The sequence below is a fragment of the Thalassophryne amazonica genome, chromosome 10 (genome assembly GCF_902500255.1).
Source record: "Thalassophryne amazonica chromosome 10, fThaAma1.1, whole genome shotgun sequence".
NCBI lineage: Eukaryota > Metazoa > Chordata > Actinopteri > Batrachoidiformes > Batrachoididae > Thalassophryne > Thalassophryne amazonica.
Window position 1 is genome coordinate 98,128,940 of NC_047112.1, and position 23,896 is coordinate 98,152,835.

At 41.0% G+C, this 23,896-nt stretch overlaps 1 protein-coding gene across 1 annotated transcript in view; it reads left to right on the forward strand.

The window, feature by feature from the left end:
- The window catches only part of LOC117518169 (cyclin-dependent kinase-like 5), a 56,007-nt gene extending 41,771 nt beyond the window's left edge, over positions 1-14,236 (forward strand). The window contains 5 exon segments of the mRNA XM_034179227.1: positions 1,073-1,196; positions 1,340-1,445; positions 4,539-4,661; positions 13,034-13,195; positions 13,271-14,236. Of these exon segments, the coding sequence (XP_034035118.1) occupies positions 1,073-1,196; positions 1,340-1,445; positions 4,539-4,661; positions 13,034-13,195; positions 13,271-13,633 (878 nt within the window). The 3' untranslated portion in view covers positions 13,634-14,236.
- Positions 14,237-23,896: the final 9,660 nt, after the last annotated feature.

A 23,896-nucleotide genomic window follows, 5' to 3' on the forward strand; every position in this document is an offset into this window, starting at 1 on the left:
TACCAAGGTTATTAAACAACAAGAGCAAAACCCTTTCAAAGACTGAAATTACAAAAATACAGACAAAAAATGTATGCTGACACAGTTGTTGGCACCCATTTCATGAAATTCATTCCTCAACCAAAATACAAAACAAATCAGATCCACCTGTGTTTATCAGTGATCACATGACTTGAATTAACCAATGAATGCAAAAAAGGTCATATTTGTTTCCACTCTCTTTCTGACAATGGCAAAGACAAGAGAGTCTGAGAGCATCATAAATGCAGTTTTCAAAAAAAAAAAGGCCACACAATTTCAGGCTTTTATCATAATACACCCTCACCCGAGGCTGGCCCACCACAGGCTGATCAGGCTTGGTTGTGTGCCGCACCGAAGGCTCCACGAGGTCTCTTGGCATCCCATACTGGGTGATTCTTTAACTACTGGCACTATTGGCCTTGTAAATGTAATTTCCACCACACCCTCACGATGCCACACACTCTTCATCCTAGCCTCTCTTAGTAAGCGCTCTTTTCAAAGACACGTAGTGCCAAAGACATCCAGTTGCCACCTTTGGTCACTGGTCAGTGTCCAAGTCTCACAACCATCCAGCCAGACAGGCCACTCCAAAATGCAAGTTGTGCATACGCGAGTTAAGTGTGTGTGTGTGTGTGTGTGTGTGTGTGTGTGTGTGTGTGTGTGTGTGTGTGTGTGTGTGTGTGTGTGTGTGTGTGTGTGTGTGTGTGTGTGTGAGATGTAACTTACTGGCTCCGTAGTGGCTTACACACATTATGCTTTAAAATTGAAATCAAATAAATTCCGAATTCAAGGATATTTTTTTACACAGTTTGTTATTTGTAGATAAAGAATTTTACTTCAAATAATGATGTTCAAACAGCATTGTGTGATGTTTGATTGTGTCCAAAAGACTATGGCACTGAATTGAGAAAAACAATACAAAAATAAACTAACAAAAACATCTTCATGGCAACATAATTTATCAGGATAAATATTTTGATCTCTATTCAAAAGGTAGCGTAACAGATTATATTAAAGGTGAATTAATTTATTTATCATGTTTTTGAAACAGTCCCTTCTCCCCGGCCAGACAATTCTTTCCTGGACAGCCGGGGTCAGAGCCGGGGCCTAGGCATGCCGGCGGATGGCAGCAGTATGAGTAACCACTCGAAACGTCAGCCATCGTTTGACCCTTGGTAATTATGTTGTCTTATCACACCAACAATGTTACTCTTGACTGTGGAATACTTTAGTTTCATATTGCGTTTCACACTGGTCAGTGAGACAGCTTTAACAGAGGTGAGCTACAACATGTTTGACGCCCTTTGTTTCCTTTGAGGACGGGCCCTGACACTGTCGTTTTGAACTCCTCTGAGCCGGCAAAAGAAAAGGAGAAGCAAGGTTTCTTCAGAGCAATAAAGAAAAAAAAGAAAAAATCTCAGATGGTGAGTAATACATTAAGTCATTCTGACTGATACCCAGTGATTCAAAAGTGTTGTGATGTGTTGTGTGTGGAGGCATTGTTTCACACATATTTTACTGTGCAAATATTTTCGGTACCTTTTTCCCACAAAAAAAAAAAAATGAGTTTGATGTTTGTACTTCTTCATCAGTGGATGAACAGAAAGTCCAATTTGAAATGCTCAAACAGTCCTGTCCAAAGAAAAATCTAATGTGACATTGTTTTTACATTTCCACTGTTGAACTTAATCTATTAAGATACAAACCTAATTTTGAAATAAATAAGTAGTTTATTTAGCTTCTTAGGTGTACTGCCTGATAAATGTAGTGTGAATTTGCTTTCCTGAAACTGTTATTGTTACATGACTACACAGAGGCTGAGGATCACTCAAATAATAAAAAAATGTAAAACTCTGATTAAATACATCCACTATCTTATTAATTGCGAGGCTACTTAAAAAGATATGTTGTGCAGTGATTCCCAAAGTCCCTTGGTGGACCCTGATGGTACAGCAGGTGGACCTTTAGAGGTCATTAAAAATAAATAGATGAAAATGTCTTTGTTTTCAAATTTGTTACAAAATTTGAAATTGCACACAAACGTGTTTATTTTTAAAATGTAATCAGAAGTTGTAAAACAACAAGTTGTAAATCATGTTATTATTCATTTATTTGACTTAGTTTAAGACATTTTCTAAACATGAATACCTATTTCCTTGATTAAATCCCTGACCTGACGTTTTCAAAGCCTGCCATGGAGTTCTTTTGTGACAGTTCCACCCAGCGGCCTGTTTGGCCGTGGTGTTTTGGGTTGCTATCTGTCTGTCTGTCTGTGATTCCAGTCTTGTAGTTTATACACTATGTTCTGTTTTTGTTTCATCCCTCGTGTGTGTGTGTGTGTGTGTGTGTGTGTGTGTGTGTGTGTGTGTGTGTGTGTGTGTGTGTGTGTGTGTGTGTGTGTGTGTGCGCGCGCGCGTGCGTGCATGCGTCCCCGTCCCTGTCTCCCCTGGTCCACCGTGTGTGTATGCGTGTGGGTGCGTCTCTCCTAGTCCTTCGTGTGCACCTGTCTCCCTGCAGTCTGTGTTTCTGTGTGTGTCATGCACGTTGTCTCTGTCCATCTTCTGTTCTGTGTCTGGCATGTGTTTCTATCCTGGATCATTCTGTTTTGGTTAATGTGTCAGTCCCGAGTCTGTTGTCCACCTGCTTCCTGTGCGCGCACGGTTTAGTCTTTGTTCCACGTCCTTGTTCTGTTGTGTTCTGGATTTTGATTATAGTTTGGTTCTGATTGTCATGATGTTGTATCACCTTGATATGTCATTCTCAGTTATCATATTGTTTGCACTTCGTTGTCTTCCGTGGTTGTCATTTATTTGTGTGTTTTTATTTCTCGTCTTCTGCGGTTTTGGTTGGTTATTGTATTTTATTTCTTACTCACCTTTTGTTGTCCATATTATTATTGTAACAACCAGTTTTTGTCTGTTCAGTTAATTATCTCCCTGCGCTCTGTTTCGTTGACGTGAGTGTTTTAGTTCCACCTCCTCATTTGTTGCACACCTGTTGTCAATTCATCCTTCATTATTTAAGCTTTCCATCAGCATTTGCCAGTTCATTGTGAATGTCTCCATCAATGTCTACGTCTATGTCAGGGTCTGAACCATATCTGTTTGCGCGCTGCACTCTGTGTAAGTACCATTTCCCTGTGCTTCCCCGCTGTGGTCCTGTGTAGCTCTTGCTCAGGTTTTTGGATAGTTTTCCATGCATTCATCTGATTTTATGTCTTCCCTGGGATTGTAGATATTTTTTGGACTGTTGTCACCTCTGCACTCATTGAACTCTTTGTCAAAATAAATCACCTGGATTGATATATATCTCCTGTATCCTCGCTGTCTGCAAGTTGGGTTCATCATCTCCATAAATCATAACATCTTTAAGATTTCCTGATGTGTTTTGGGGTGGCACAGTGACTTAGTGATTAGCATTGTTGCCTCACAGTGAGAAGATCCTCTGTTCGCTACCTATTGGATCTCCTTCTGTGTAGTGGGTGCTGTAGCTTCCTCCCAAATCTAAAGACATGCAGGTTAGGTGAATTATAAACTATAAACTGACTGTTGTATTATGGAACTCTGATTTTTATGATGTGCATTTTGGAGAGACAAACATTTTTAAGCCAGGTGGCCTTCTTGGCAACTCCAGATCTACAAAGACAAAGATACTAGTGTGCATGCTTAAGAGGATGCACACTTAATACAGAGAAGAATTGTGCTATTTGTGGGTTTAAATTTGTGCCCTTGTTGCTGTGAGCCAAGAATACTAACCACAATACTGCCACCCAAGTTGCAATGCAAATACGTAACTAGGCTACAATGGCTGTTTTTATTTTTTTATTTTTTGTTTTGTGTTGTATTTGACATTCAATATAAGATGTTTTGATATTGTTTTATTATGTTAAGCACTTTGTACATTTTTCCATTTAAATTCCTATATAAATAAGTTATTATTTATTAAGAATAATTCTACAAATACAATTAAATAATTACTATACAAAGAATCTACAACATTCTTTATTTCCAGATGCTTTGCAACATCAGAACAGTGTATATTTAAATACTAAATGTTTTTGAAATTCAGTTATTAAAACCAAATAAGGTTAGCACCATAAAAAAAATAAATACTAATAATAATAATGATAAAGTAAAAGTAAATACTGTTCTCACAGGATGGAATAATTCAGTTAACCTAATCAACAGTGCTCTTATAACCCCTCAGAGAGCAAGATTAGGATACCAGGACAGGACAAAAGGTCAAACGCTTGCACACCTTTGACTTATTGATAAAGATCAGAGATTTGGCAACTTTTTTTAAATGAAGATTAAAGGGCCTGAAATCTTTTGCACAGTGCTGTATGTGGTTTAAGGCCAATATCTTGTTTGTAAAACTGTGCACATAGAGTAAATGTGCCTCTGTTTTTGAATTGTTTGGCCTTATTTGTACCTGAGCTGAAGCTAAAATTCCTGTGTTGTTGTTGAGATATGCAGTGTGTTTCTGTGTGCCACCAGTCATGTCCCTCTATATTACAGATGGATGTCCCTGCTGGGAGGCCTCCTGCCATCAAGAAATGTCTTTTCCCTCTGTTTAGTCCAAAGAATAACATAAAGCATAGCTCCTCTGTGAGAGTCCTCCCTGTTGTGTCCTCTCTCATGGTACACCATCCTTCTCCTAATGCCGTGGCACTGGTGCATCATTGCATGCGCTAACTCAAATCAGGCTTGCTTTACTGGTTCATTTTCTGAGGTGGTGTTTGATCATTTTTGTTAGACATGGTGAAATACGGCTCGCTCACATACAGTAATAATGTTTGACAAACAGCCAAACTAATCTCATCAGGTGCAGCATCTGCTGATTACTAAAACAAATCACTTTTTTAAATGTCAGAAAAAAGTGTAGTTACTTTTACAAAGCTCAGTGTCATTAAGTTTATGGCTGAAAATGCGAGCTGTACAGTGACAGTCGAGGATACGTAAAGGGATCCCAGTACAATGCAAGAGTGTGCTTCAGTGATCAAAAAGTCTTAAAGTCATCACAACAAGCTAACCTTAATTTGTTCAATTCTAACTTAGACAAAGTTAGAAACGAGCTCATGCCAGCATTCTTTAATGGAAGCTTCAAACAGTCTAATTCAGAACCTCAGAAAGTATTAGTCTATGAGCCAGTCATCAATTTTAACTTAATCGTTAACACGTAAGGTGACGAAATGACACTTAGAATCCAGCCTCAGTGTACCATGGCCTACACAAAAAATGTATGATAACATGCCAGGGTGGTAGCTGTAATCAGCTAAGGGTCAATGAACAATTACATAGAGGTCAAAATGTAAAAATGTTTCAATCATGTTGAAAACTGTATCACATTATTTGTCTGGTCATAGTGATTCCAAAATGGTATAGTTTGGACTATCTATGACTGAATGTTCTGGAGTTACAGGGTAAAAACAACATAAATGGTGACATGGACTGCATTTATATAGTGCTTTTCCATCTGCATGGGACGCTCAAAGCGCTTTACAAATCAGTGCCTCACAATGACCCCTAATGTGAGTCTGCTACCACGCAAGGCGCCCACTACACACTGGGAGCAACTGGCAGATTAAGGACCGTGCCCTAGGGCCCTTAGTGATTTTCCAGTCAGGCTGGGATTTGAACTGAGGATCCTCCAACGGTTTAACCACTAGACCGGGGTGCCCAAGTTTGGTCCTCGAGATCTACCTTCCTGACACTCTTAGTTGTCTCCCTATTCCAACACACCTGAATCCAATGAAAGACTCAATAGCAGGATTTTAATGAGCCTTTCTTTAGATTCAGGTGTGTTGGAGCAGGGAGACAACTAATGCCGCGTTCACACTGGGCGCGACCAGACGCCACAAATTCGCGTCCGTCGCCCGGTCTGTCGCTCTGCTTTCGCTGCGAAAATTCGCCCCAGTGCGTCATCAAATAGGAGGAGCTTCCATTCCGCTCGCAGGCTCTGGTTGTCAGTCAAGTTAACATGACAGACCTTGATCACATGGAGCGAGTTGCTGTGCTCTTAACTGTTGTGGAAAGCTGACAAATGTTGCCAGCAGCACCGTCCCTGGGTTCACAACATCCTCATGGGGAGTTTCATTATTTGCTGCAGGAGCTGCGTCTGGATGACGGCCGCCTCTGCAGGACCCAGTTTGAGGACCTCCTGTCCCATTCATGCATGTACATGTAAACAATTAAAAAAAAAAACTCCACTGCCCCTGCTGTTGCTCGCTCTTCCCCCAAACTCTGTCATAATTGTGTTATAATCCAGTCACCATTTGTTTTATTATACATCTGTGTGGTTAATAAATAAAATAATCTGCACGGACGATTCGCTCACACGCGCACGTGAAAGAAAAAAAAACTCAGCTGCCCACTCTGTCATAATTGTGAAATAAAGGACAAAAGGGACATAAGTCCTGCTACCAGAGACAGGACATGTTCACATCCAACTCAGTCAAACTCCAGACATTTCCACATCACTACATATCCAGTCCCTGATTGGTCATCGCGGCGCGACAAGACGAAAAAGTTCAGATTTTTCAACTTGGGGAGGAGGGCAACGCTAGGTAACGTGATGTGATATCGCCGCAGAAACACGCCAATCTCTCAAAATCGCTTCATTCACGTCACTTCATTCGCGTCCATCGCGTCACGTTGCGTGGCTTGGCGTCACGTTGCGTGGCTTGGCGCCACAACGCATCCTTCCATAGGGATTGCATAGTAACCTGTCACTGCTGTCGCTCACATCGTGCATGGTTTCAGTCACGTGGGGCTAAAATACTTATCAACCATCACATTGAAGAACAGAACTTTGATAGCCTGTGTAATCACAGAGAGTGTAAGTACAGGTGCATCTTTATGCTGATTTCATGATAGAGAATACATCAGGAAAGAAGATGTACCACATCGCTGATGAGTTTCTTCTGTTCAGTCTTGACGACATGTTTTTGAACCGCTTTCATCCTTTGATATTTCTATTTCTGTTTGGTTGTTTGTTCAGTTGGTGAAAGTGGGTTACTGGGGATGATGAAGCACAAATAAATGCAATGTTACCAGAAAGAATCAGATAGGCAAGGTGGAAAATGTCATGTCTGCTGAAAACGCATACACTCTGGCCCATAAGTATTTGGACGCAGCACAGTTATTATTTTTGTTTTTATTTTTCCTCTGTGCACCGTATCTGTGGAGTTGAAATGAAACAATTAGGTTGTGCTTGTAATAGATGAATGCATCTCTACCTTCTACTGTAAGACATGGGCTACAGTACACTTCAGGGATGATATTTTTTATTCTGGAATGAGTTAGTGTGATTCAGGTGGATGCGCCATGATTCAGTCCAGAACAATTCTTCATGATGAAGTGGTATAGAGGATTATTTTATTAAAAAGAAGACCTGAAAGTTCAGCTACAATTTGCCAGAAAGTACATCTGAGCTACAAACCTAGATTTGTTTTGGTGAAAGAAAGTCCTCCTCTATACCTCTTCATCATGAAGCTGTATACTAACTGCGGATATAAAATGCAAAACATGCACTATGCACAGTTTCTCTAATCACAGCCAGAGAAGCCTTTAACTTCTTCTGAGTTGTCTGGGTGTCTTGGTGGCTTTCCTCACTCTTCTCCTTCTTGCACAGTCACTCAGTTTTTGAGAACGGTCTACTCCACACAGATATACCATAGAGTGCCATACTGTTTGTTTGTTTGTTTCTTCATAATTGATGTAAATAAATTTCAATCTCAAATGCTTGGGCCACGCTACTGACAGAAATTACAAAACCATATAGAGGAAATGTTGCCGGTGCACATGACAGGAGGGTTTTCAAAGCAGACACCACACCCATCTCTTTATGGAGACGCACCTCAAACAGGTGCATGCGCACTGTGAGAAGACTCAGTGCGCATGCACATCCATTAGGGCCCCTTCACACATAACTCGATTGAAGCTAACTGGCGCACGAAAGAGGAATTGCATGCCAGTTGTGAAAAATCAGAGCTGCCTCCAAAGCCTCGTACACCTGTTGCTACAACTATTCGTGCACACCAGCAGCCGAAAGACAGAGAGTGCCCTGTGAGAGCCCATTCGATCCCTCTCACGGCAGGTGTCACACACAAACATCCAACACTGCTCGCTGGACACTTAGAAAATGTGTTTGCCATTCACGCTGTCAACATGAAAGTAGTGAGCAGATGATCACTTTCGAGCTGGTAGTGAACATGAGTGTCGCAGGACTGTAACAATATGACAAGCCAACAGCGCCACAAATACGAGGTCTGTTAGAAAAGTATCTGACCTTTTTATTTTTTACAAAAACCTGATGGATTTGAATCACGTGTGCTTGCATGAGCCAACCTTGAACCTTCGTGCGCATGCATGAATTTTTTTCACGCCTGTCGATTGCGTCATTTGCTGGTAAGCAGCCTTTGTGTAAGGATGGGTGTAGTCTCTCATCGGATCATTGCAAGGAAAATGGCGGAACGACTGGAGCAGCACGACTGCATCAAATTTTGCCAGAAACTGGGCGACAGCCAGGTGGAAACCATTCGGAAGATTCAGACGGCTTTCGGTGACGATCCTATGGGCATCACACAGATTAAGGAGCGGTACAACCGGTTTAAAGACGTCCACACAACACTGGAGAGCGAGCCACGCTCCGGTCGGCCATCAACATGCTGAAATGACCAGATCATTCCAAAGTGAACACTGTGGTGATGTGGGACCGTCGTGTGAAGCTGCTGATGGCTGATGGCATGTCACAGGACATGCTGTGACATGCCCACCTCTTCCAAAATTTCTCGGATAATCACACGACTGAAAAGCCACCGAAAGCTGTCTGAATCATCCGAATGGTGGAAGAGGTGGGCATCATTTTTCGGAGTTCAGCATGTCCTGTGAGATGTTTCTTTGTTTGCTAAAATGTCACATGCTTAGAAATGGTCAAAAATACAGAGTAAGACATTTTCCGGAATGCACTGCTGACTCACTGAGTGAGAGGAATAATTAGCAATAAAACACATCAGAGACCACTAATTATTACCGCATGTGCGCAGATACTTACAGTCATAAATACTTTGATGTTGTCAAATAACATGTCCATGAGCGCAATTTGGTGGGGGATAGGGGGGACATGTGCCCCCCCCACCTTTTCAACTGGGGGGACAGAATATGGTATGTCCCCCCCACCTTCTGACATATATGTGTGTACTTGAAACATGCTATGCCAGTCTTATGTGCAAACCATGTCAGAATAGTACAGAATAGTATCTTTGTTTCTGCAAGTTTGTATTTTTAGCAGCATTGACTTGTTTACAACACCTGTTTCTTGTTTGTCACATTCAGAATTTTCTGGGACTGCATTTGCCCAGATTTGAAACCAAAAATAGTTGCCTCTAAGGACTAGTGTCTACACATAAGTATCATTGGGCCATATGCTAATTTACTAAATTCTGCAAGTTAGAAAAGGAAATCAGAAAAGCTATCTGGGACCTCAGAAAGCCCATCTGCAATTATTGCTTGATCTCCAAAATCAGTCTATGCAAGCGAAATTATGTTCAGTATGAGTGTTGTCATTAGTGCCACTTTGAAAATTAAATTCATGATAAGTAATTTATCCTAAACTTATGATCTGTTGTTTTTTCAGACTTATGCAAAAACAAATCTTGAGAAAAAAATACAGTATGCGATAGTTAATAATTATTAAGAGCCTGTTCTTTCATATTTATGAATACATTTTACCACATTGCAGTTGTTTTTTTTAATGAAAACTCAACCTATCATTCTTTTTGAGTTCTACACATGTGGTGATACCTTATTTACACCAGGATGTTAATAAAATCAATGCTGGCTATTCGCAGAATAAAGTACGTATATACACAGTTTCAAATTGCATAAGTCAAATGGTGTCCACTTTATGGTCTTCTCAAAACATTAAAATTACTGTTCTGGATGCTCAGAATGCATCTGAGCTTATCTAGAAACTGTTGGCTTATGGGCTTTGGCCCTGCGGGCGTCGCACTTTGTCCCCCCAATTTCTCGTTCTAAATTGCGCCCTTGAACATGTCCTTTATGTATTCAAATGGCTGTAATACTTGAACAGTTAGTTTTTTTTCTTTTTAATTAAAACCTTTTTGGTTATATCTGAAAGTTTACACTGCACGCACATCTTGATTGTTATTTCAACTCAACTGTGGTGATGTACAGAGACAAAATTACAAAAATTATGTCACTGTTCAGTTACGTATGGACCTGGCTCTAAGTCTTGCATGAGTCTAAAATCACGCGAAGAGTTTCACTTAGTTATCACTCACACCAGTAGTTGTTTCTCCTCAGTTCATGGAATGTCTGTGGAGATTCTGTCATCTTGGTCATGGTATCTAAAGGCACCTTGACACTTGCACAAATTTGATCCACGTACTTCCACGCACTTTGCCGTGCAGTAGAGTAAACTCATTGTAAACCATTGTAAACTGTGCACAGCTTCGTGCAAGTGCACAAAGAAAATTTTGAAATCTTCATAATCTCTGTCACGCATTAATTACGTGAACTTCACGTGAACATTGTGCAAATGATTAAAAAACACTGCGTGGGAGTGTGAGTGAGTGCGTCAGCACACTGCATCACAGCGCACCTCATCTGATCGATTATAATGAGATGTTAAATCTATCAAACATAATTTTACAGCTACTCATAAGAAGGAATGAACATGCATCTGTTTTACCAAGCTATTGCAATATAAATATTACAAATAATTATCTTTTAGACTGTTCCAAATGCATTCTCCACCTTATGAAGCACAGGAGAAAGAGAGGGAAAAAGCGGCAGCTGAAACGATCCTCTGTCATTCCAGAAGCGATTAGAGGTGTTTTCAATAGCCACTGGCCTGAAACTCTAAGAGAAAATGATTAATCTGCAATTAAATAAATATATTATATACCCAGCGTCCAGCACACAAAGCACAGCATCCAGCTGGTGGGATTGTCACTACGAAGTGCGTGAGAGTGCGGAGCCAAAATGCGTGCAAGTGTCAAGGCACCTTAAGTAGGTTGAGTCACATCAACTGGACTTTAGTTCCTTGAAGACCCCTTCATTCAAAAAAGCTTCTTCGGGGAGTGCTTATAATTTCTGCCTCTAGCTGCATGTTTAATTTAAAATTATTATTGGAATCTCATAAATCATCTTCAGACTTCTGACAGTGTAGGTCTGCACAGTCAGGGAAAAGCATAAAACATGAAATGTGCTCAAATATAGTGAGGAAAATAAGTATTTGAACAACCTGCGATTTTGCAAGTTCTCCCACTTAGAAATCATGGAGGGGTCTGAAATTTTCATCTTAGGTGCATGTCCACTGTGAGAGACATAATCTAAAAAAAAAAACAAATCCAGGAATCACAATGTATGACTCTTTTAATAATTTATTTGTATGTTACTGCTGCAAATAAGTATTTGAACACCTGTGAAAATCAATGTTAATATTTGATACAGTAGCCTTTGTTTGCAATTACAGAGGTCAAACGTTTCCTGTAGTTTTTCACCAGGGTGGCACACACTGCAGCAGGGATTTTGGTCCACTCCTCCATACAGATCTTCTCCAAATCTTTCAGGTTTGGAGTTTCAGCTCCCTCCAAAGATTTTCTATTGAGTTCAGGTCTGGAGACTGGCCAGGCCACTCCAGGACCTTGAAATGCTTCTTACAGAGCCCCTCCTTAGTTGCCCTGGCTGTGTGTTTGGGGTCATTGTTATGCTGGAAGACCCAGCCATGACCCATCTTCAGTGCTCTTACTGAGAGGAGGTTGTTTACCAAAATCTCGCAATACATGACCTCATCCATCCTCCCTTCAATACGGTGCAGCCGTCCTGTCCCCTTTGCAGAAGAGCACCCCCAGAGTATGATGTTTCCACCCCCATGCTTCACGGTTGGGATGGTTTTCTCGGGGTTGTTCACATCCTCTAAACATGGTAAGTGGAGTTGATTCCAAAAAGCTCTATTTTGGTCTCATCTGACCACATGACCTTCTCCCATGCCTCCTCTGGATCATCCAGATGGTCACTGGTGAACTTCAAACGGGCCTGGACATGTGCTGGCTTGAGCAGGGGGACCTTGCTGCCCTGCAGGATTTTAAACCATGACAGCATCATGTGTTACTAATGTAATCTTTGTGACTGTGGTCCCAGCTCTCTTCAGGTCATTGACCAGGTCCTCCTGTGAAGTTCTGAGCTTTCTCAGAATCATCCTTACTCCACAAAGTGAGATCTTGCATGGAATCCCAGACCAAGGGAGATTGACAGTCATCTTGTGTTTCTTCCACTTTCTAATAAATAATCATAACAGTTGTTGTCTTCTACCAAGCTGCTTGCCTGTTGTCCTGTAGTCCATCCCAGCCTTGTGCAGGTCTACAGTTTTGTCCCTGGTGTCCTTAGACAGCTCTTTGGTCTTGGCTATGGTGGACAGGTTGGAGTGTGATTGATTGAGTGTTTGAACAGATGTCTTTTATACAGGTAACAAGTTCAAACAGGTGCAGTTAATACAGGTAAAGAATGCAGAATAAGAGGGCTTCTTAAAGAAAAATTAACAGGTCTGTGAGAGCCAGAATTCTTGCTGGTTGGTAGGGGATCAAATACTTATTTGCAGCTGTAACATACAAATAAATTATTTAAAAATCATACATTGTGATTTCTGGATTTTTTATTTTTTTTTTTTAGATTATGTTTTTCACAGTGGACATGCACCTAAGATGAAAATTTCAGACCCCTCCACGATTTCTAAGTGGGAGAACTTGCAAAATCACAGGGTGTTCAAATACTTATTTTCCTCACTGTACCTCTGTGGTGAGTCTGTATAAAGACTAGGTTCTGAGCACACTATGAGAAAGCTTTAAATATCTGTTAATGCATCTCAGTAAAATGTTCTCAGCACATGCTACATGTTTGTTGTTCATGCTGTGCACGCCTACTTTGGGTAGAAGTCTGAAGTCGTGTGTTTTGGAAGATTGAATGAACCTGTTTGCACTGTGTGACAGGTTGCCAATGAAGGAGTGGACACAGTCCTCCAGAAGACATCCAGGTCCTCTGGTCACCAGAGCAGCCGCCACAGGACCCGTGACAAGAGTCGAGATCGAGACCAAGAGCGTGACCGTGACAAGGACTGGCCCCCTGACAAACTGTCTGATTCACACTCTCCGGTACCCTCCCATAGGTTTCCTCATTAAAAAGATCCTCCTATTTTGATGATGTCTAATGTGTCGTAACTCTTTCAGAGTCAGCCGCTGAAGTCACTGCGCAAGCTCCTGCACCTTTCATCATCATCGTCATCCAACCAGACTCCAGCACCTGATATGCGCTATCAGCCATTGCCCAATCCCACTTCTACCCAAGGGGGGTTCTCTGAAAGTCGAGGGCACTCAGGGGTCAGCACGCCACAGCTGAAGAGCAGACAGACGGGCTACCCACTACCTGGACAGCTAGACTCTGGCTGGCACCCATCTGGCTTGAGCCGTGCAGAGGGAAACCCATACCCAGAGCAAATGAGCATCAAGGGGAACAAGAACGGGCACGGCTTTGGACGCCCGTCTCGCTCTCGTCTACCAAACCTGAATGATCTGAAAGAGACGGCTCTGTGATGGCCCTCACTGTGCGCCCTTCTGTGTCCTCTTTGTGGCTCAGACACACGCCTACCGTGACACAACATACACACATGTAAACACACAGATACCAAACATTCAGTTTGAGCACTGCTTACAGACAGGCCACACGTTAAGGCCTTTTTATGTCTTAATTTTTTTTAAAGCTTCCATGTTTGATAGAGTTTATATTATTACTTAAGTAAGTCTGACTATAATTTGTATATAAAGTAAATATATTAAATCTATAAATGGATAGCTAAAGTGTAGATTTGAAGTGTAAGTATTTTTTGTTCTCTCTATTGAATAGAAATATAGTACATTTTATTGCATAGTATTTCCTTAAGCGTAACTAAGGCATTTTAAACAGATAACATTTTATCAGTTGTTACAGTAACTTTGCGTCGTGTTACCTCACCTGAGACTGGAACAATTTGTCTGAGCTGTGTTGCAGTTGGATGTGCTCTGTCGACACATGCTGCACACAGCCCTAGTAGGCACTGACAATCTTAAACACTGAGACTTCATCTTTTCAGGACATTTAGCTTTATATCTCATTTTTAATGCAGCCATTTTAGAAATGGTGGTGCCATCAATACATAGACACCCTAACCTGTATCGCCCTCTGTTGGCCATCATGAAGCACTACATTTACTGTTTTCTTACTGAGGAGTATTAATGTTTCTAGGGGTTTACGTATTTCGTTATGTGTTTTGAAGTGTATATTTTATTAACTACAATTTTCCGATGTTATTGTAATGTTGGGGGGGCAGATATGAGTTCAAGATGTTCATCTTTGGTAGAAAGCATGAAAACTGATGTATAAATGTTTTTAAGATATGTTGACCCAGAAATGATGAGGAGACGTTTGATGCAACCAGTGTAACATCCTCAAAAATGAAGTTGAGACTTTTTGTCCCCCCCCTTTCAATTTTTCACTGTTCGTGGTGTAGAGTACAAGTGCATCTGGGACTGTGATGTCACCACGACTTCAGATGTCCTTTACTGGCATGTATCATTAGCGTGAGCATACAGTTATTTTCAATATAGTATTGTTTAATCTCTATGCAATGGACATTTCGTGCTAGATGCATAAAATACAACATCACAGCTGTTCGTACCAACTCTGGTGACTATGGGCATTCAAAAAATGCTTATTGAATGCCCATTTAATCAATGCCGTTTGTGTTCTATTTAAGGCCAACTAAATCATCAGTATTGTACTTGTGTCTACACTGGTGTAAAATAGTGACCTGACATATGTTCATGCACTTGCTGATCAGCATTGATGTTTTGTGGTGCTAAATTTTGTAGAATTTAAGAATCAATTCTTTGTCACTTGCTTTGCAGTTCAGGACAAAATCTGGTGCAAAACACAGTTCAAACAATCTTGAAATACATTGTTTAATTTCAGGTTATGTCGGTGATGAAGTCAATACTTTGCAGTAGAGTTGAGACTATTCCATACTTTGCAGTAGAGTTGAGGCTATTCCATTGTGAATGTTTAAAAAAGTAATCTAAAAGTGGACATGCAAAAGAAAGTGAGGCTGGGAAGTCTTCCAGCAAAAAGTCTGCAACCAGCAAATTGGTCACCATGGATCCCACATAACTGCTACGTTGTGTGGGCTTTCCAGACTTTTGCGTGTTGGGATGGTGAACATTTTGCAGTTAATTTACTAAGAATAACTGCTCAAATGACAGTGAGTGGTAACATGACGAAGGATGTTGCATGCGTTAGTGACCATAAGCCAAAATTGAGGTTTAATCAGCCAGTTGCAGCTATGCACAACATAACACAAACACACACATTTTCACTGAAATGGTCATTTATTGATCATTTATCAGATCAACAATGAATTTGCCTTGAAAATGGTTTGTCATGGGAGGTGTGCACAAGTCTAAATTCAGTACCAATCACCATAAACTGTGGGTTAAAGGCGACGATCTTCAAATGTTGTGCGTTCCTATGGGCCCCTTCACACATAGTACGAATAAGTACAACTCAAGGTGACAGACAGCGAAACAGCACGTATGAGTGAACCACAAAAACATTGCGCTGACGGGCAGGCATGCACGATCCCAGTGCGACGGTTCGTGCACGTGACGGTGTCTTTCGAGCAGAAACACAATGCGAGCAGCTGCACCACATCACTTCGCTGATGTGGAGAACAATAAAATAAAAACCAGCTGTATAATTAGTGAATATCACTGGGTTGGTATAAATAATACATAAAAGGGGGCGGAAATCAGAACCCCACTGTTAAATAACCCTGGTTAAAAAAAATGTCACTCAGGGGATTCAAACCTGTAAGCTCTGATTACCAGATGGAAACATTACCAGTGCGCTACCATCGCTGGCCTTTTTATCAGTGCGGAAAAATTCCTGAAATCAACAAAGACACGTTTGTATGTGTCAGCTGGAATTTGGCTGACACCTGCCGCGAGAGGGTTAGATGGGCTCTCACAGCGCACACTCTGTCTTTCAGCTGCTGGTGTGCGCAAATAATTGTAGAAACAGGTGTACGAGGCGTTCGAGGCAGCTACGGTTTTACACGTTTTGCATACGATTTCTGTTTCATGTGCACTTCTTGTGCAATTCAGCCAAATTCGCACTATGTGTGAAGGAGCCCTATGACGGGGTGTATTTCGCTTTGGTGTTAAAGTATTTCATTCACTGTCACATAATCGTAGAGGATCAATCAATCAATCAATCAATTTTATTTATTTATATAGCGCCAAATCACAACAAACAGTTGCCCCAAGGCGCTTTATATTGTAAGGCAAGGCCATACAATAATTACGTAAAAACCCCAACGGTCAAAACGACCCCCTGTGAGCAAGCACTTGGCGACAGTGGGAAGGAAAAACTCCCTTTTAACAGGAAGAAACCTCCAGCAGAACCAGGCTCAGGGAGGGGCAGTCTTCTGCTGGGACTGGTTGGGGCTGAGGGAGAGAACCAGGAAAAAGACATGCTGTGGAGGGGAGCAGAGATCAATCACTAATGATTAAATGCAGAGTGGTGCATACAGAGCAAAAAGAGAAAGAAACACTCAGTGCATCATGGGAACCCCCCAGCAGTCTAAGTCTATAGCAGCATAACTAAGGGATGGTTCAGGGTCACCCGATCCAGCCCTAACTATAAGCTTTAGCAAAAAGGAAAGTTTTAAGTCTAATCTTAAAAGTAGAGAGGGTGTCTGTCTCCCTGATCCGAATTGGGAGCTGGTTCCAGAGGAGAGGAGCCTATAAGCTGAAGGCTCTGCCTCCCATTCTACTCTTACAAACCCTAGGAACTACAAGTAAGCCTGCAGTCTGAGAGCAAAGCGCTCTATTGGGGTGATATGGTACTATGAGGTCCCTAAGATAAGATGGGACCTGATTATTCAAAACCTTATAAGTAAGAAGAAGAATTTTAAATTCTATTCCAGAATTAACAGGAAGCCAATGAAGAGAGGCCAATATGGGTGAGATATGCTCTCTCCTTCTAGTCCCCGTTAGTACTCTAGCTGCAGCATTTTGAATTAACTGAAGGCTTTTCAGGGAACTTTTAGGACAACCTGATAATAATGAATTACAATAGTCCAGCCTAGAGGAAATAAATGCATGAATTAGTTTTCCAGCATCACTCTGAGACAAGACCTTTCTAATTTTAGAGATATTGGGTAAATGCAAAAAAGCAGTCCTACATATTTGTTTAATATGCGCATTGAATGACATATCCTGATAAAAAATGACTCCAAGATTTCTCACAGTATTACTAGAGGTCAGGGTAATGCCATCCAGAGTAAGGATCTGGTTAGACACCATGTTTCTAAGATTTGTGGGGCCAAGTACAATAACTTCAGTTTTATCTGAGTTTAAAAGCAGGAAATTAGAGGTCATCCATGTCTTTATGTCTGTAAGACAATCCTGCAGTTTAGCTAATTTGTTTGTGTCCTCTGGCTTCATGGATAGATAAAGCTGGGTATCATCTGCGTAACAATGAAAATTTAAGCAATGCCGTCTAATAATACTGCCTAAGGGAAGCATGTATAAAGTGAATAAAATTGGTCCTAGCACAGAACCATGTGGAACTCCATAATTAACCTTAGTCTATGAAGAAGATTCCCCATTTACATGAACAAATTGTAATCTATTAGATAAATATGATTCAAACCACCGCAGCGCAGTGCCTTTAATACCTATGGCATGCTCTAATCTCTGTAATAAAATTTTATGGTCAACAGTATCAAAAGCAGCACTGAGGTCTAACAGAACAAGCACAGGATGTGATATTGAATGAGAATCATTTGTACATGTTTCATATGAACGTGGCTGCCATGTCCATACTGTCCACAGAGCTGACCTTAGGCTGTGACGCTGACTGCTGTCACCTTCCATGCTACACTGGACAGACACACACACACAGGACTTTCTATTCATATTCCTATTATATAGAAAGACATGATAAATGTCATATGTAATTTTATTTAAGCAGTGGATGTTTCGTGTTAATATAGGCCACTATATATGAATGTCCAATCGTGTTTTCTATATCAAAGAAGATTACTGAGTGAAAATACAGAATAAATGCATCAGAATAAACACATACACAAACAACTCTTGGGGAATAACTTTGAATCAGAATTATGTGTGTCTGCCTGCAACACTGGGTAAGTTAGCACCAACGTTGCAAACGTGCTACATTACAGAAGCAATTTCAACCACTGAAATCACTTTTAGTCTTGATAAATCCTGTTGTGTGTTCAAACTGCGTGTTCAACACACACAGTTATGCACATTCAGGTGGACACACCCTAAATTGTATATTCAAGAAGGCAAATGTGTTAAATAGACAATATGTTCTCTTTTGCAATTTTGAAAGACGCAATCCTCATGCACTTTTTTTTTTTTTTTTTTGCAGGAGCTATGATGTTTATGCACATTTTTACCTTTAGTAAATCAGGCCTGATGTGTCTGCTATCGGCAGCCTATCTGATAGACCCATGCAGAACAACCAAAGATGGAGAATCCCCAAAGGGATGTTGGTCAGTGACTGACCGGTAAAGGATATCTGCACCACAAACTGTCAAAAATTTGCACTAGGCACCCACAACGTCAGGTGTGGTAGCTAATTGCTTCCAGAAGAAGGTCATCCATTCTCCATGTAATGTGAAGTTCCATCAGGAAGGTCATCTGATGTAAAACGTGTGCCAAATCAACATGCAGATCCATCTCGGATGTGCTGTGGCAATACTGAGTGGGGAAAAAAGGATGTGCCAAAGAAACTCACCTGAATAAAATCACTGTTGAGGTAGTTACATTTGTTGTATCAAATGTCTCCTGATCTTTTCTGACTCAGCATGTTTTAAAACCTTTGTGTGAAAACTTACATGCTTCCTGCCAGAAGTTAACATCTTTCCTGGGTTTTGTTCACATATCTGCACCACGATGTGCCAAATACTGGAGTGTGTGTTTGTGCAGATCATACAAGAAGTTCCTTGGGATTGATACTGCAAACACGAATATGATTGTATGTGAACATTTGTTTGTCAAGTGTTCCTTGGGATTGATACTGCAAACACGAATATGATTGTATGTGAACATTTGTTTGTCAAGTGTAATAACGTGGCCTGGTGTATGACTGACAGCAGTAATACTGGATAGTTACTCTTCACTGCTTTGAGCAAACTAACAATCCAGTTTATGGCAAAGAACATTTGAATTTGGAGTGTGAATGATGTAATTCTAACTCCTCCCACGGCTACGATTTAAGGACATCTTTTTATTTATTTTTTTGCACTTTTCTTATATATGTAAAGATTTCACCAAACCTAATTCCAAGTGGTTCCTTACGGTCAACTGGATAAAGGAACTTACAGTGAAACCAAAAATTAATCTATATTTTAACCGCTGTGAGAAAATAGAGGGGGGTTTTTTTTTTCTAGGTTTTTGCAGCAGCTAGAAGGAAGTATAAGCCATTGTGTGTGTGTGTGTGTGTGTGTGTGTGTGTGTGTGTGTGTGTGTGTGTGTGTGTGTGTGTGTGTGTGTGTGTGTGTGTGTGTTGTACTTTTTGTTTTTTAAAAAAGCAATTGTTTTATCTAATTGCATGCACTGAGCCACTTGGGATGAGGTTTGAAGTAATATACACAGAAGCTCGATACGGTAAATTTGTTTTATTTTTTGAAAGTAGCCCGGTAGAAATTAATCTGACACTTTTTAATGTTGCACAGCAATATTGCTTTGACTCTGTAAATTCTTCCTCACTTGCTGATGATCATGTGCACAGCTCCCACAGTGCACGCTGATTCCAAACATGACTGTGTTGTATTACATATTGTGCATCTGTAAGTGTGTGTACACTCTGTTCTCTACACAGTACGTTTCTCTCTTTGGATTACTGTTTCACTGACGGAGCACTGTGTATTATATTAATACTGACGTGTGACTACATATTTGGTAATATTTATAAAAGAAGGTATTTATCAAAAGTTTAATTGAAATCAAGTATTGCGTTTGTGCTTTATTACAGACACAAATTAGTAGCATAGCTAGTGTTTATCTGCTTATTTTTCCATTAGAGTAATTACATGAGAAACTAAATCCATAAATGAATGCATAATGATTTTAGCATCTTCATGTTTACATATGTAACAGTAAATCTCAAATAAAACAATGTCATATAAGTCTTTCCCTGCAGAGTGGGTTTTTCCCTCATTCTTTATATATATATATATATATATATATATATATATATATATATATATATATATATATATATATATATATATATATATATATATATATATATATATATATATATATATTTATATATATATATATATATATATATATATATATATATTTATATATATATATATATATATATATATATATATATATATATATATATATACATATATATATATATATTTATATATATACACTCAACAAAAATATAAACGCAACACTTTTGGTTTTGCTCCCATTTTGTATGAGATGAACTTAAGATCTAAAACTTTTTCCACATACACAATATCACCATTTCCCTCAAATATTGTTCACAAACCAGTCTAAATCTGTGATAGTGAGCACTTCTCCTTTGCTGAGATAATCCATCCCACCTCACAGGTGTGCCATACCAAGATACTGATTAGACACCATGATTAGTGCACAGGTGTGCCTTAGACTGCCCACAATAAAAGGCCACTCTGAAAGGTGCAGTTTTATCACACAGCACAATGCCACAGATGTCGCAAGATTTGAGGGAGCGTGCAATTGGCATGCTGACAGCAGGAATGTCAACCAGAGCTGTTACTCGTGTACTGAATTCATTTCTCTACCATAAGCCGTCTCCAAAGGCATTTCAGAGAATTTGGCAGTACATCCAACCAGCCTCACAACTGCAGACCACGTGTAACCACACCAGCCCAGGACCTCCATATCCAGCATGTTCACCTCCAAGATCGTCTGAGACCAGCCACTCGGACAGCTGCTGAAACAATCGGTTTGCATAACCAAAGAATTTCTGCAAAAACTGTCAGAAACCGTCTCAGGGAAGCTCATCTGACTTGAGTGGGCAAATGCTCACATTCGCTGGCGTTTGGCACGTTGGAGAGGTGTTCTCTTCACGGATGAATCCCGGTTCACACTGTCCAGGGCAGATGGCAGACAGCGTGTGTGGCGTCGTGTGGGTGAGCGGTTTTCTGATATCAATGTTGTGGATTGAGTGGCCCGTGGTGGCGGTGGGGTTATGGTATGGGCAGGCGTCTGTTATGGATGAAGAACACAGGTGCATTTTATTGATGGCATTTTGAATGCACAGAGATACCGTGACGAGATCCTGAGGCCTATTGTTGTGCCATATATCCAAGAACATCACCTCATGTTGCAGCAGGATAATGCACGGCCCCATGTTGCAAGGATCTGTACACAATTCTTGGAAGCTGAAAATGTCTCAGTTCTTGCATGGCCGGCATACTCACTGGACATGTCACCCATTGAGCATGTTTGGGATGCTCTGACAGTGTGTACCAGTTCCTGCCAGTATCCAGCAACTTCACACAGCCATTGAAGAGGAGTGGACCAACATTCCACAGGCCACAATTGACAACCTGATCAACTCTATGCGAAGGAGATGTGTTGCACTGCATGAGGCAAATGGTGGTCACACCAGATACTGACTGGTATCCACCCCAGTAAAACAAAACTGCACCTTTCAGAGTGGCCTTTAATTGTGGGCAGTCTAAGGCAGTGATTTTCAACCTTTTTTGAGCCGCGGCACCCTTTTTATATTTACAAAATCCTGCGGCACACCACCAACCAAAATAATATTATAATGCTATTACCTCTGGTTTTGCGCAAAACCAATTATCGCAATAGAAAATCGATACAGAAAACACCGCATTTCGAAAATCCCCAAGCATTTTGCGCTCTGATCTCAAGTAGGGCTGTCACGATTAGGAATTTCTGGAGATGATTAATTGTCAGACAAATAATTGCGATTGACGAATATATTTTCTATTTTTTTTTCTTCTTTTTTTTCTCTTCTTTATATTCTACTATTGTAGTATAATTACACAACTCTGGAAGAACAGTTGGCTTCTGTGAGTGGAGAAACTGGGAATAGTGCAACATTTTTATTTTTATCTTCATTTAACATACAGTCTCAACTTTTTCTGAATTGTGATTGTTTCTGTTGCATTTCTGAAATTGTTTCTCCTCATCAGTCACGTTTTGTGCTTAAACACTACATTAAGCTCAAGACTGAACAAATAAATACTCGTACCTTTGGAAAATAACAGCTGTTAAAGTTCAGAGTTCTCACCTGCTTTTTGTGATCTCTGCGTCTGAACATTGTTTTTTTTTTTTTGTGGCTCAGTTCATTCATATCTTTTCATTTTTTAAATATGTTTTTAAAGATATTTGACCGTTTATTTCATCTCATGATCTCATAGATTCAGCATACGACACACACATGGTGTGAACAGGACGGTAACGGCAGAATCACACCTTTAGAGAAAGTTCAGAGAGAAGTAAAAGCTTCATGTTTTCGTTTTGTTAACACGTTCACTCCATTTAAAATCCTCTCTCTGCTCCGTGCTCGCTGCGCACTGAACGTGTTGCGCCTGCATTCAGGAATCTCCCTCACCCCACCCCCTCCCTGACCCACCCCCTCCCCTCCCTGAGCCCCCCCCCCCTTCCCTCACAGTCTGCAGCCTGTTAACTCCGCGCGCGTGCACACACAGGCACAGACACACACACTGACAGCTCCGCATTTTAGACGGCTTTGAAGAAGACGGCACTGTTTTAATCGGCCGTCAGCCTCCTTGTTATTGTCCCGCCTTAAGACGAGAGCGAGGCTGCAGCACAATGACGTCACATTCTGAGTCGTTTTATGCTTTATGGATAAAATAAATAATTCACGGTAATCGCGAATATGAAAAATAAGCGCGAATATGAAAAATACCCACGGCACCCCCGACGATCGATCACGGCACCCTAGGGTGCCGCGGCACCCCGGTTGAGAATCACTGGTCTAAGGCACACCTGTGCACTAATCATGGTGTCTAATCAGCATCTTGATATGGCACACCTGTGAGGTGGGATGGATTATCTCAGCAAAGGAGAAGTGCTCACTATCACAGATTTAGTGTTGTGTGGGCTGCTGAAGAGGAGGTACTGCTGGCCCACCACCACCAGAGGGCACCCTGCCTGGAGTGCGGGCTCCAGGCACCAGAGGGCGCTGCCGCCTCACAGGAGCAGCCGGGGTGACAGCTGACACTCATCACCTGTGACAGCTGTCACCACTCATCTGATCTGCATCGGTATATCAGCAAGACGTCATCTCCACCTCTTTGCCGAGATATCGTTCTACCTGAAAGGTAATATCCTCAGCCTGACTGCTTGATAGAAAGCCTTTTTGTTGTGATTTTTGTGAGTGATAACAGACTTTTTCTCCAACGAGAGGTGGAGGTAGCTTCCCTGCCGTGCAGATTGCTGGGTGCAGACGCACCCACGTTTAATTGTGTTTTTGTTCCTCGCCAGCAGTACCAGGTCCGACACGCGGAGGCAGTGGCCACCTGGGAGTTCGGGACTTGGCGGCTCCAGTATTCCCGGGGTCTGGTGGCGGAGGAAATCGTGTGGTTCCGGTTCTGCTTTGGACAGGCGTCTCCTATCTTCGAGCCTGCCCACACGACACCTTGTAATTTGACCTCGGATCTATTGTGTAATCTGTTGTGTTTGTTGTGCACGTTCGCAACAGTAAAGTGTTGTTATTTGACCTAT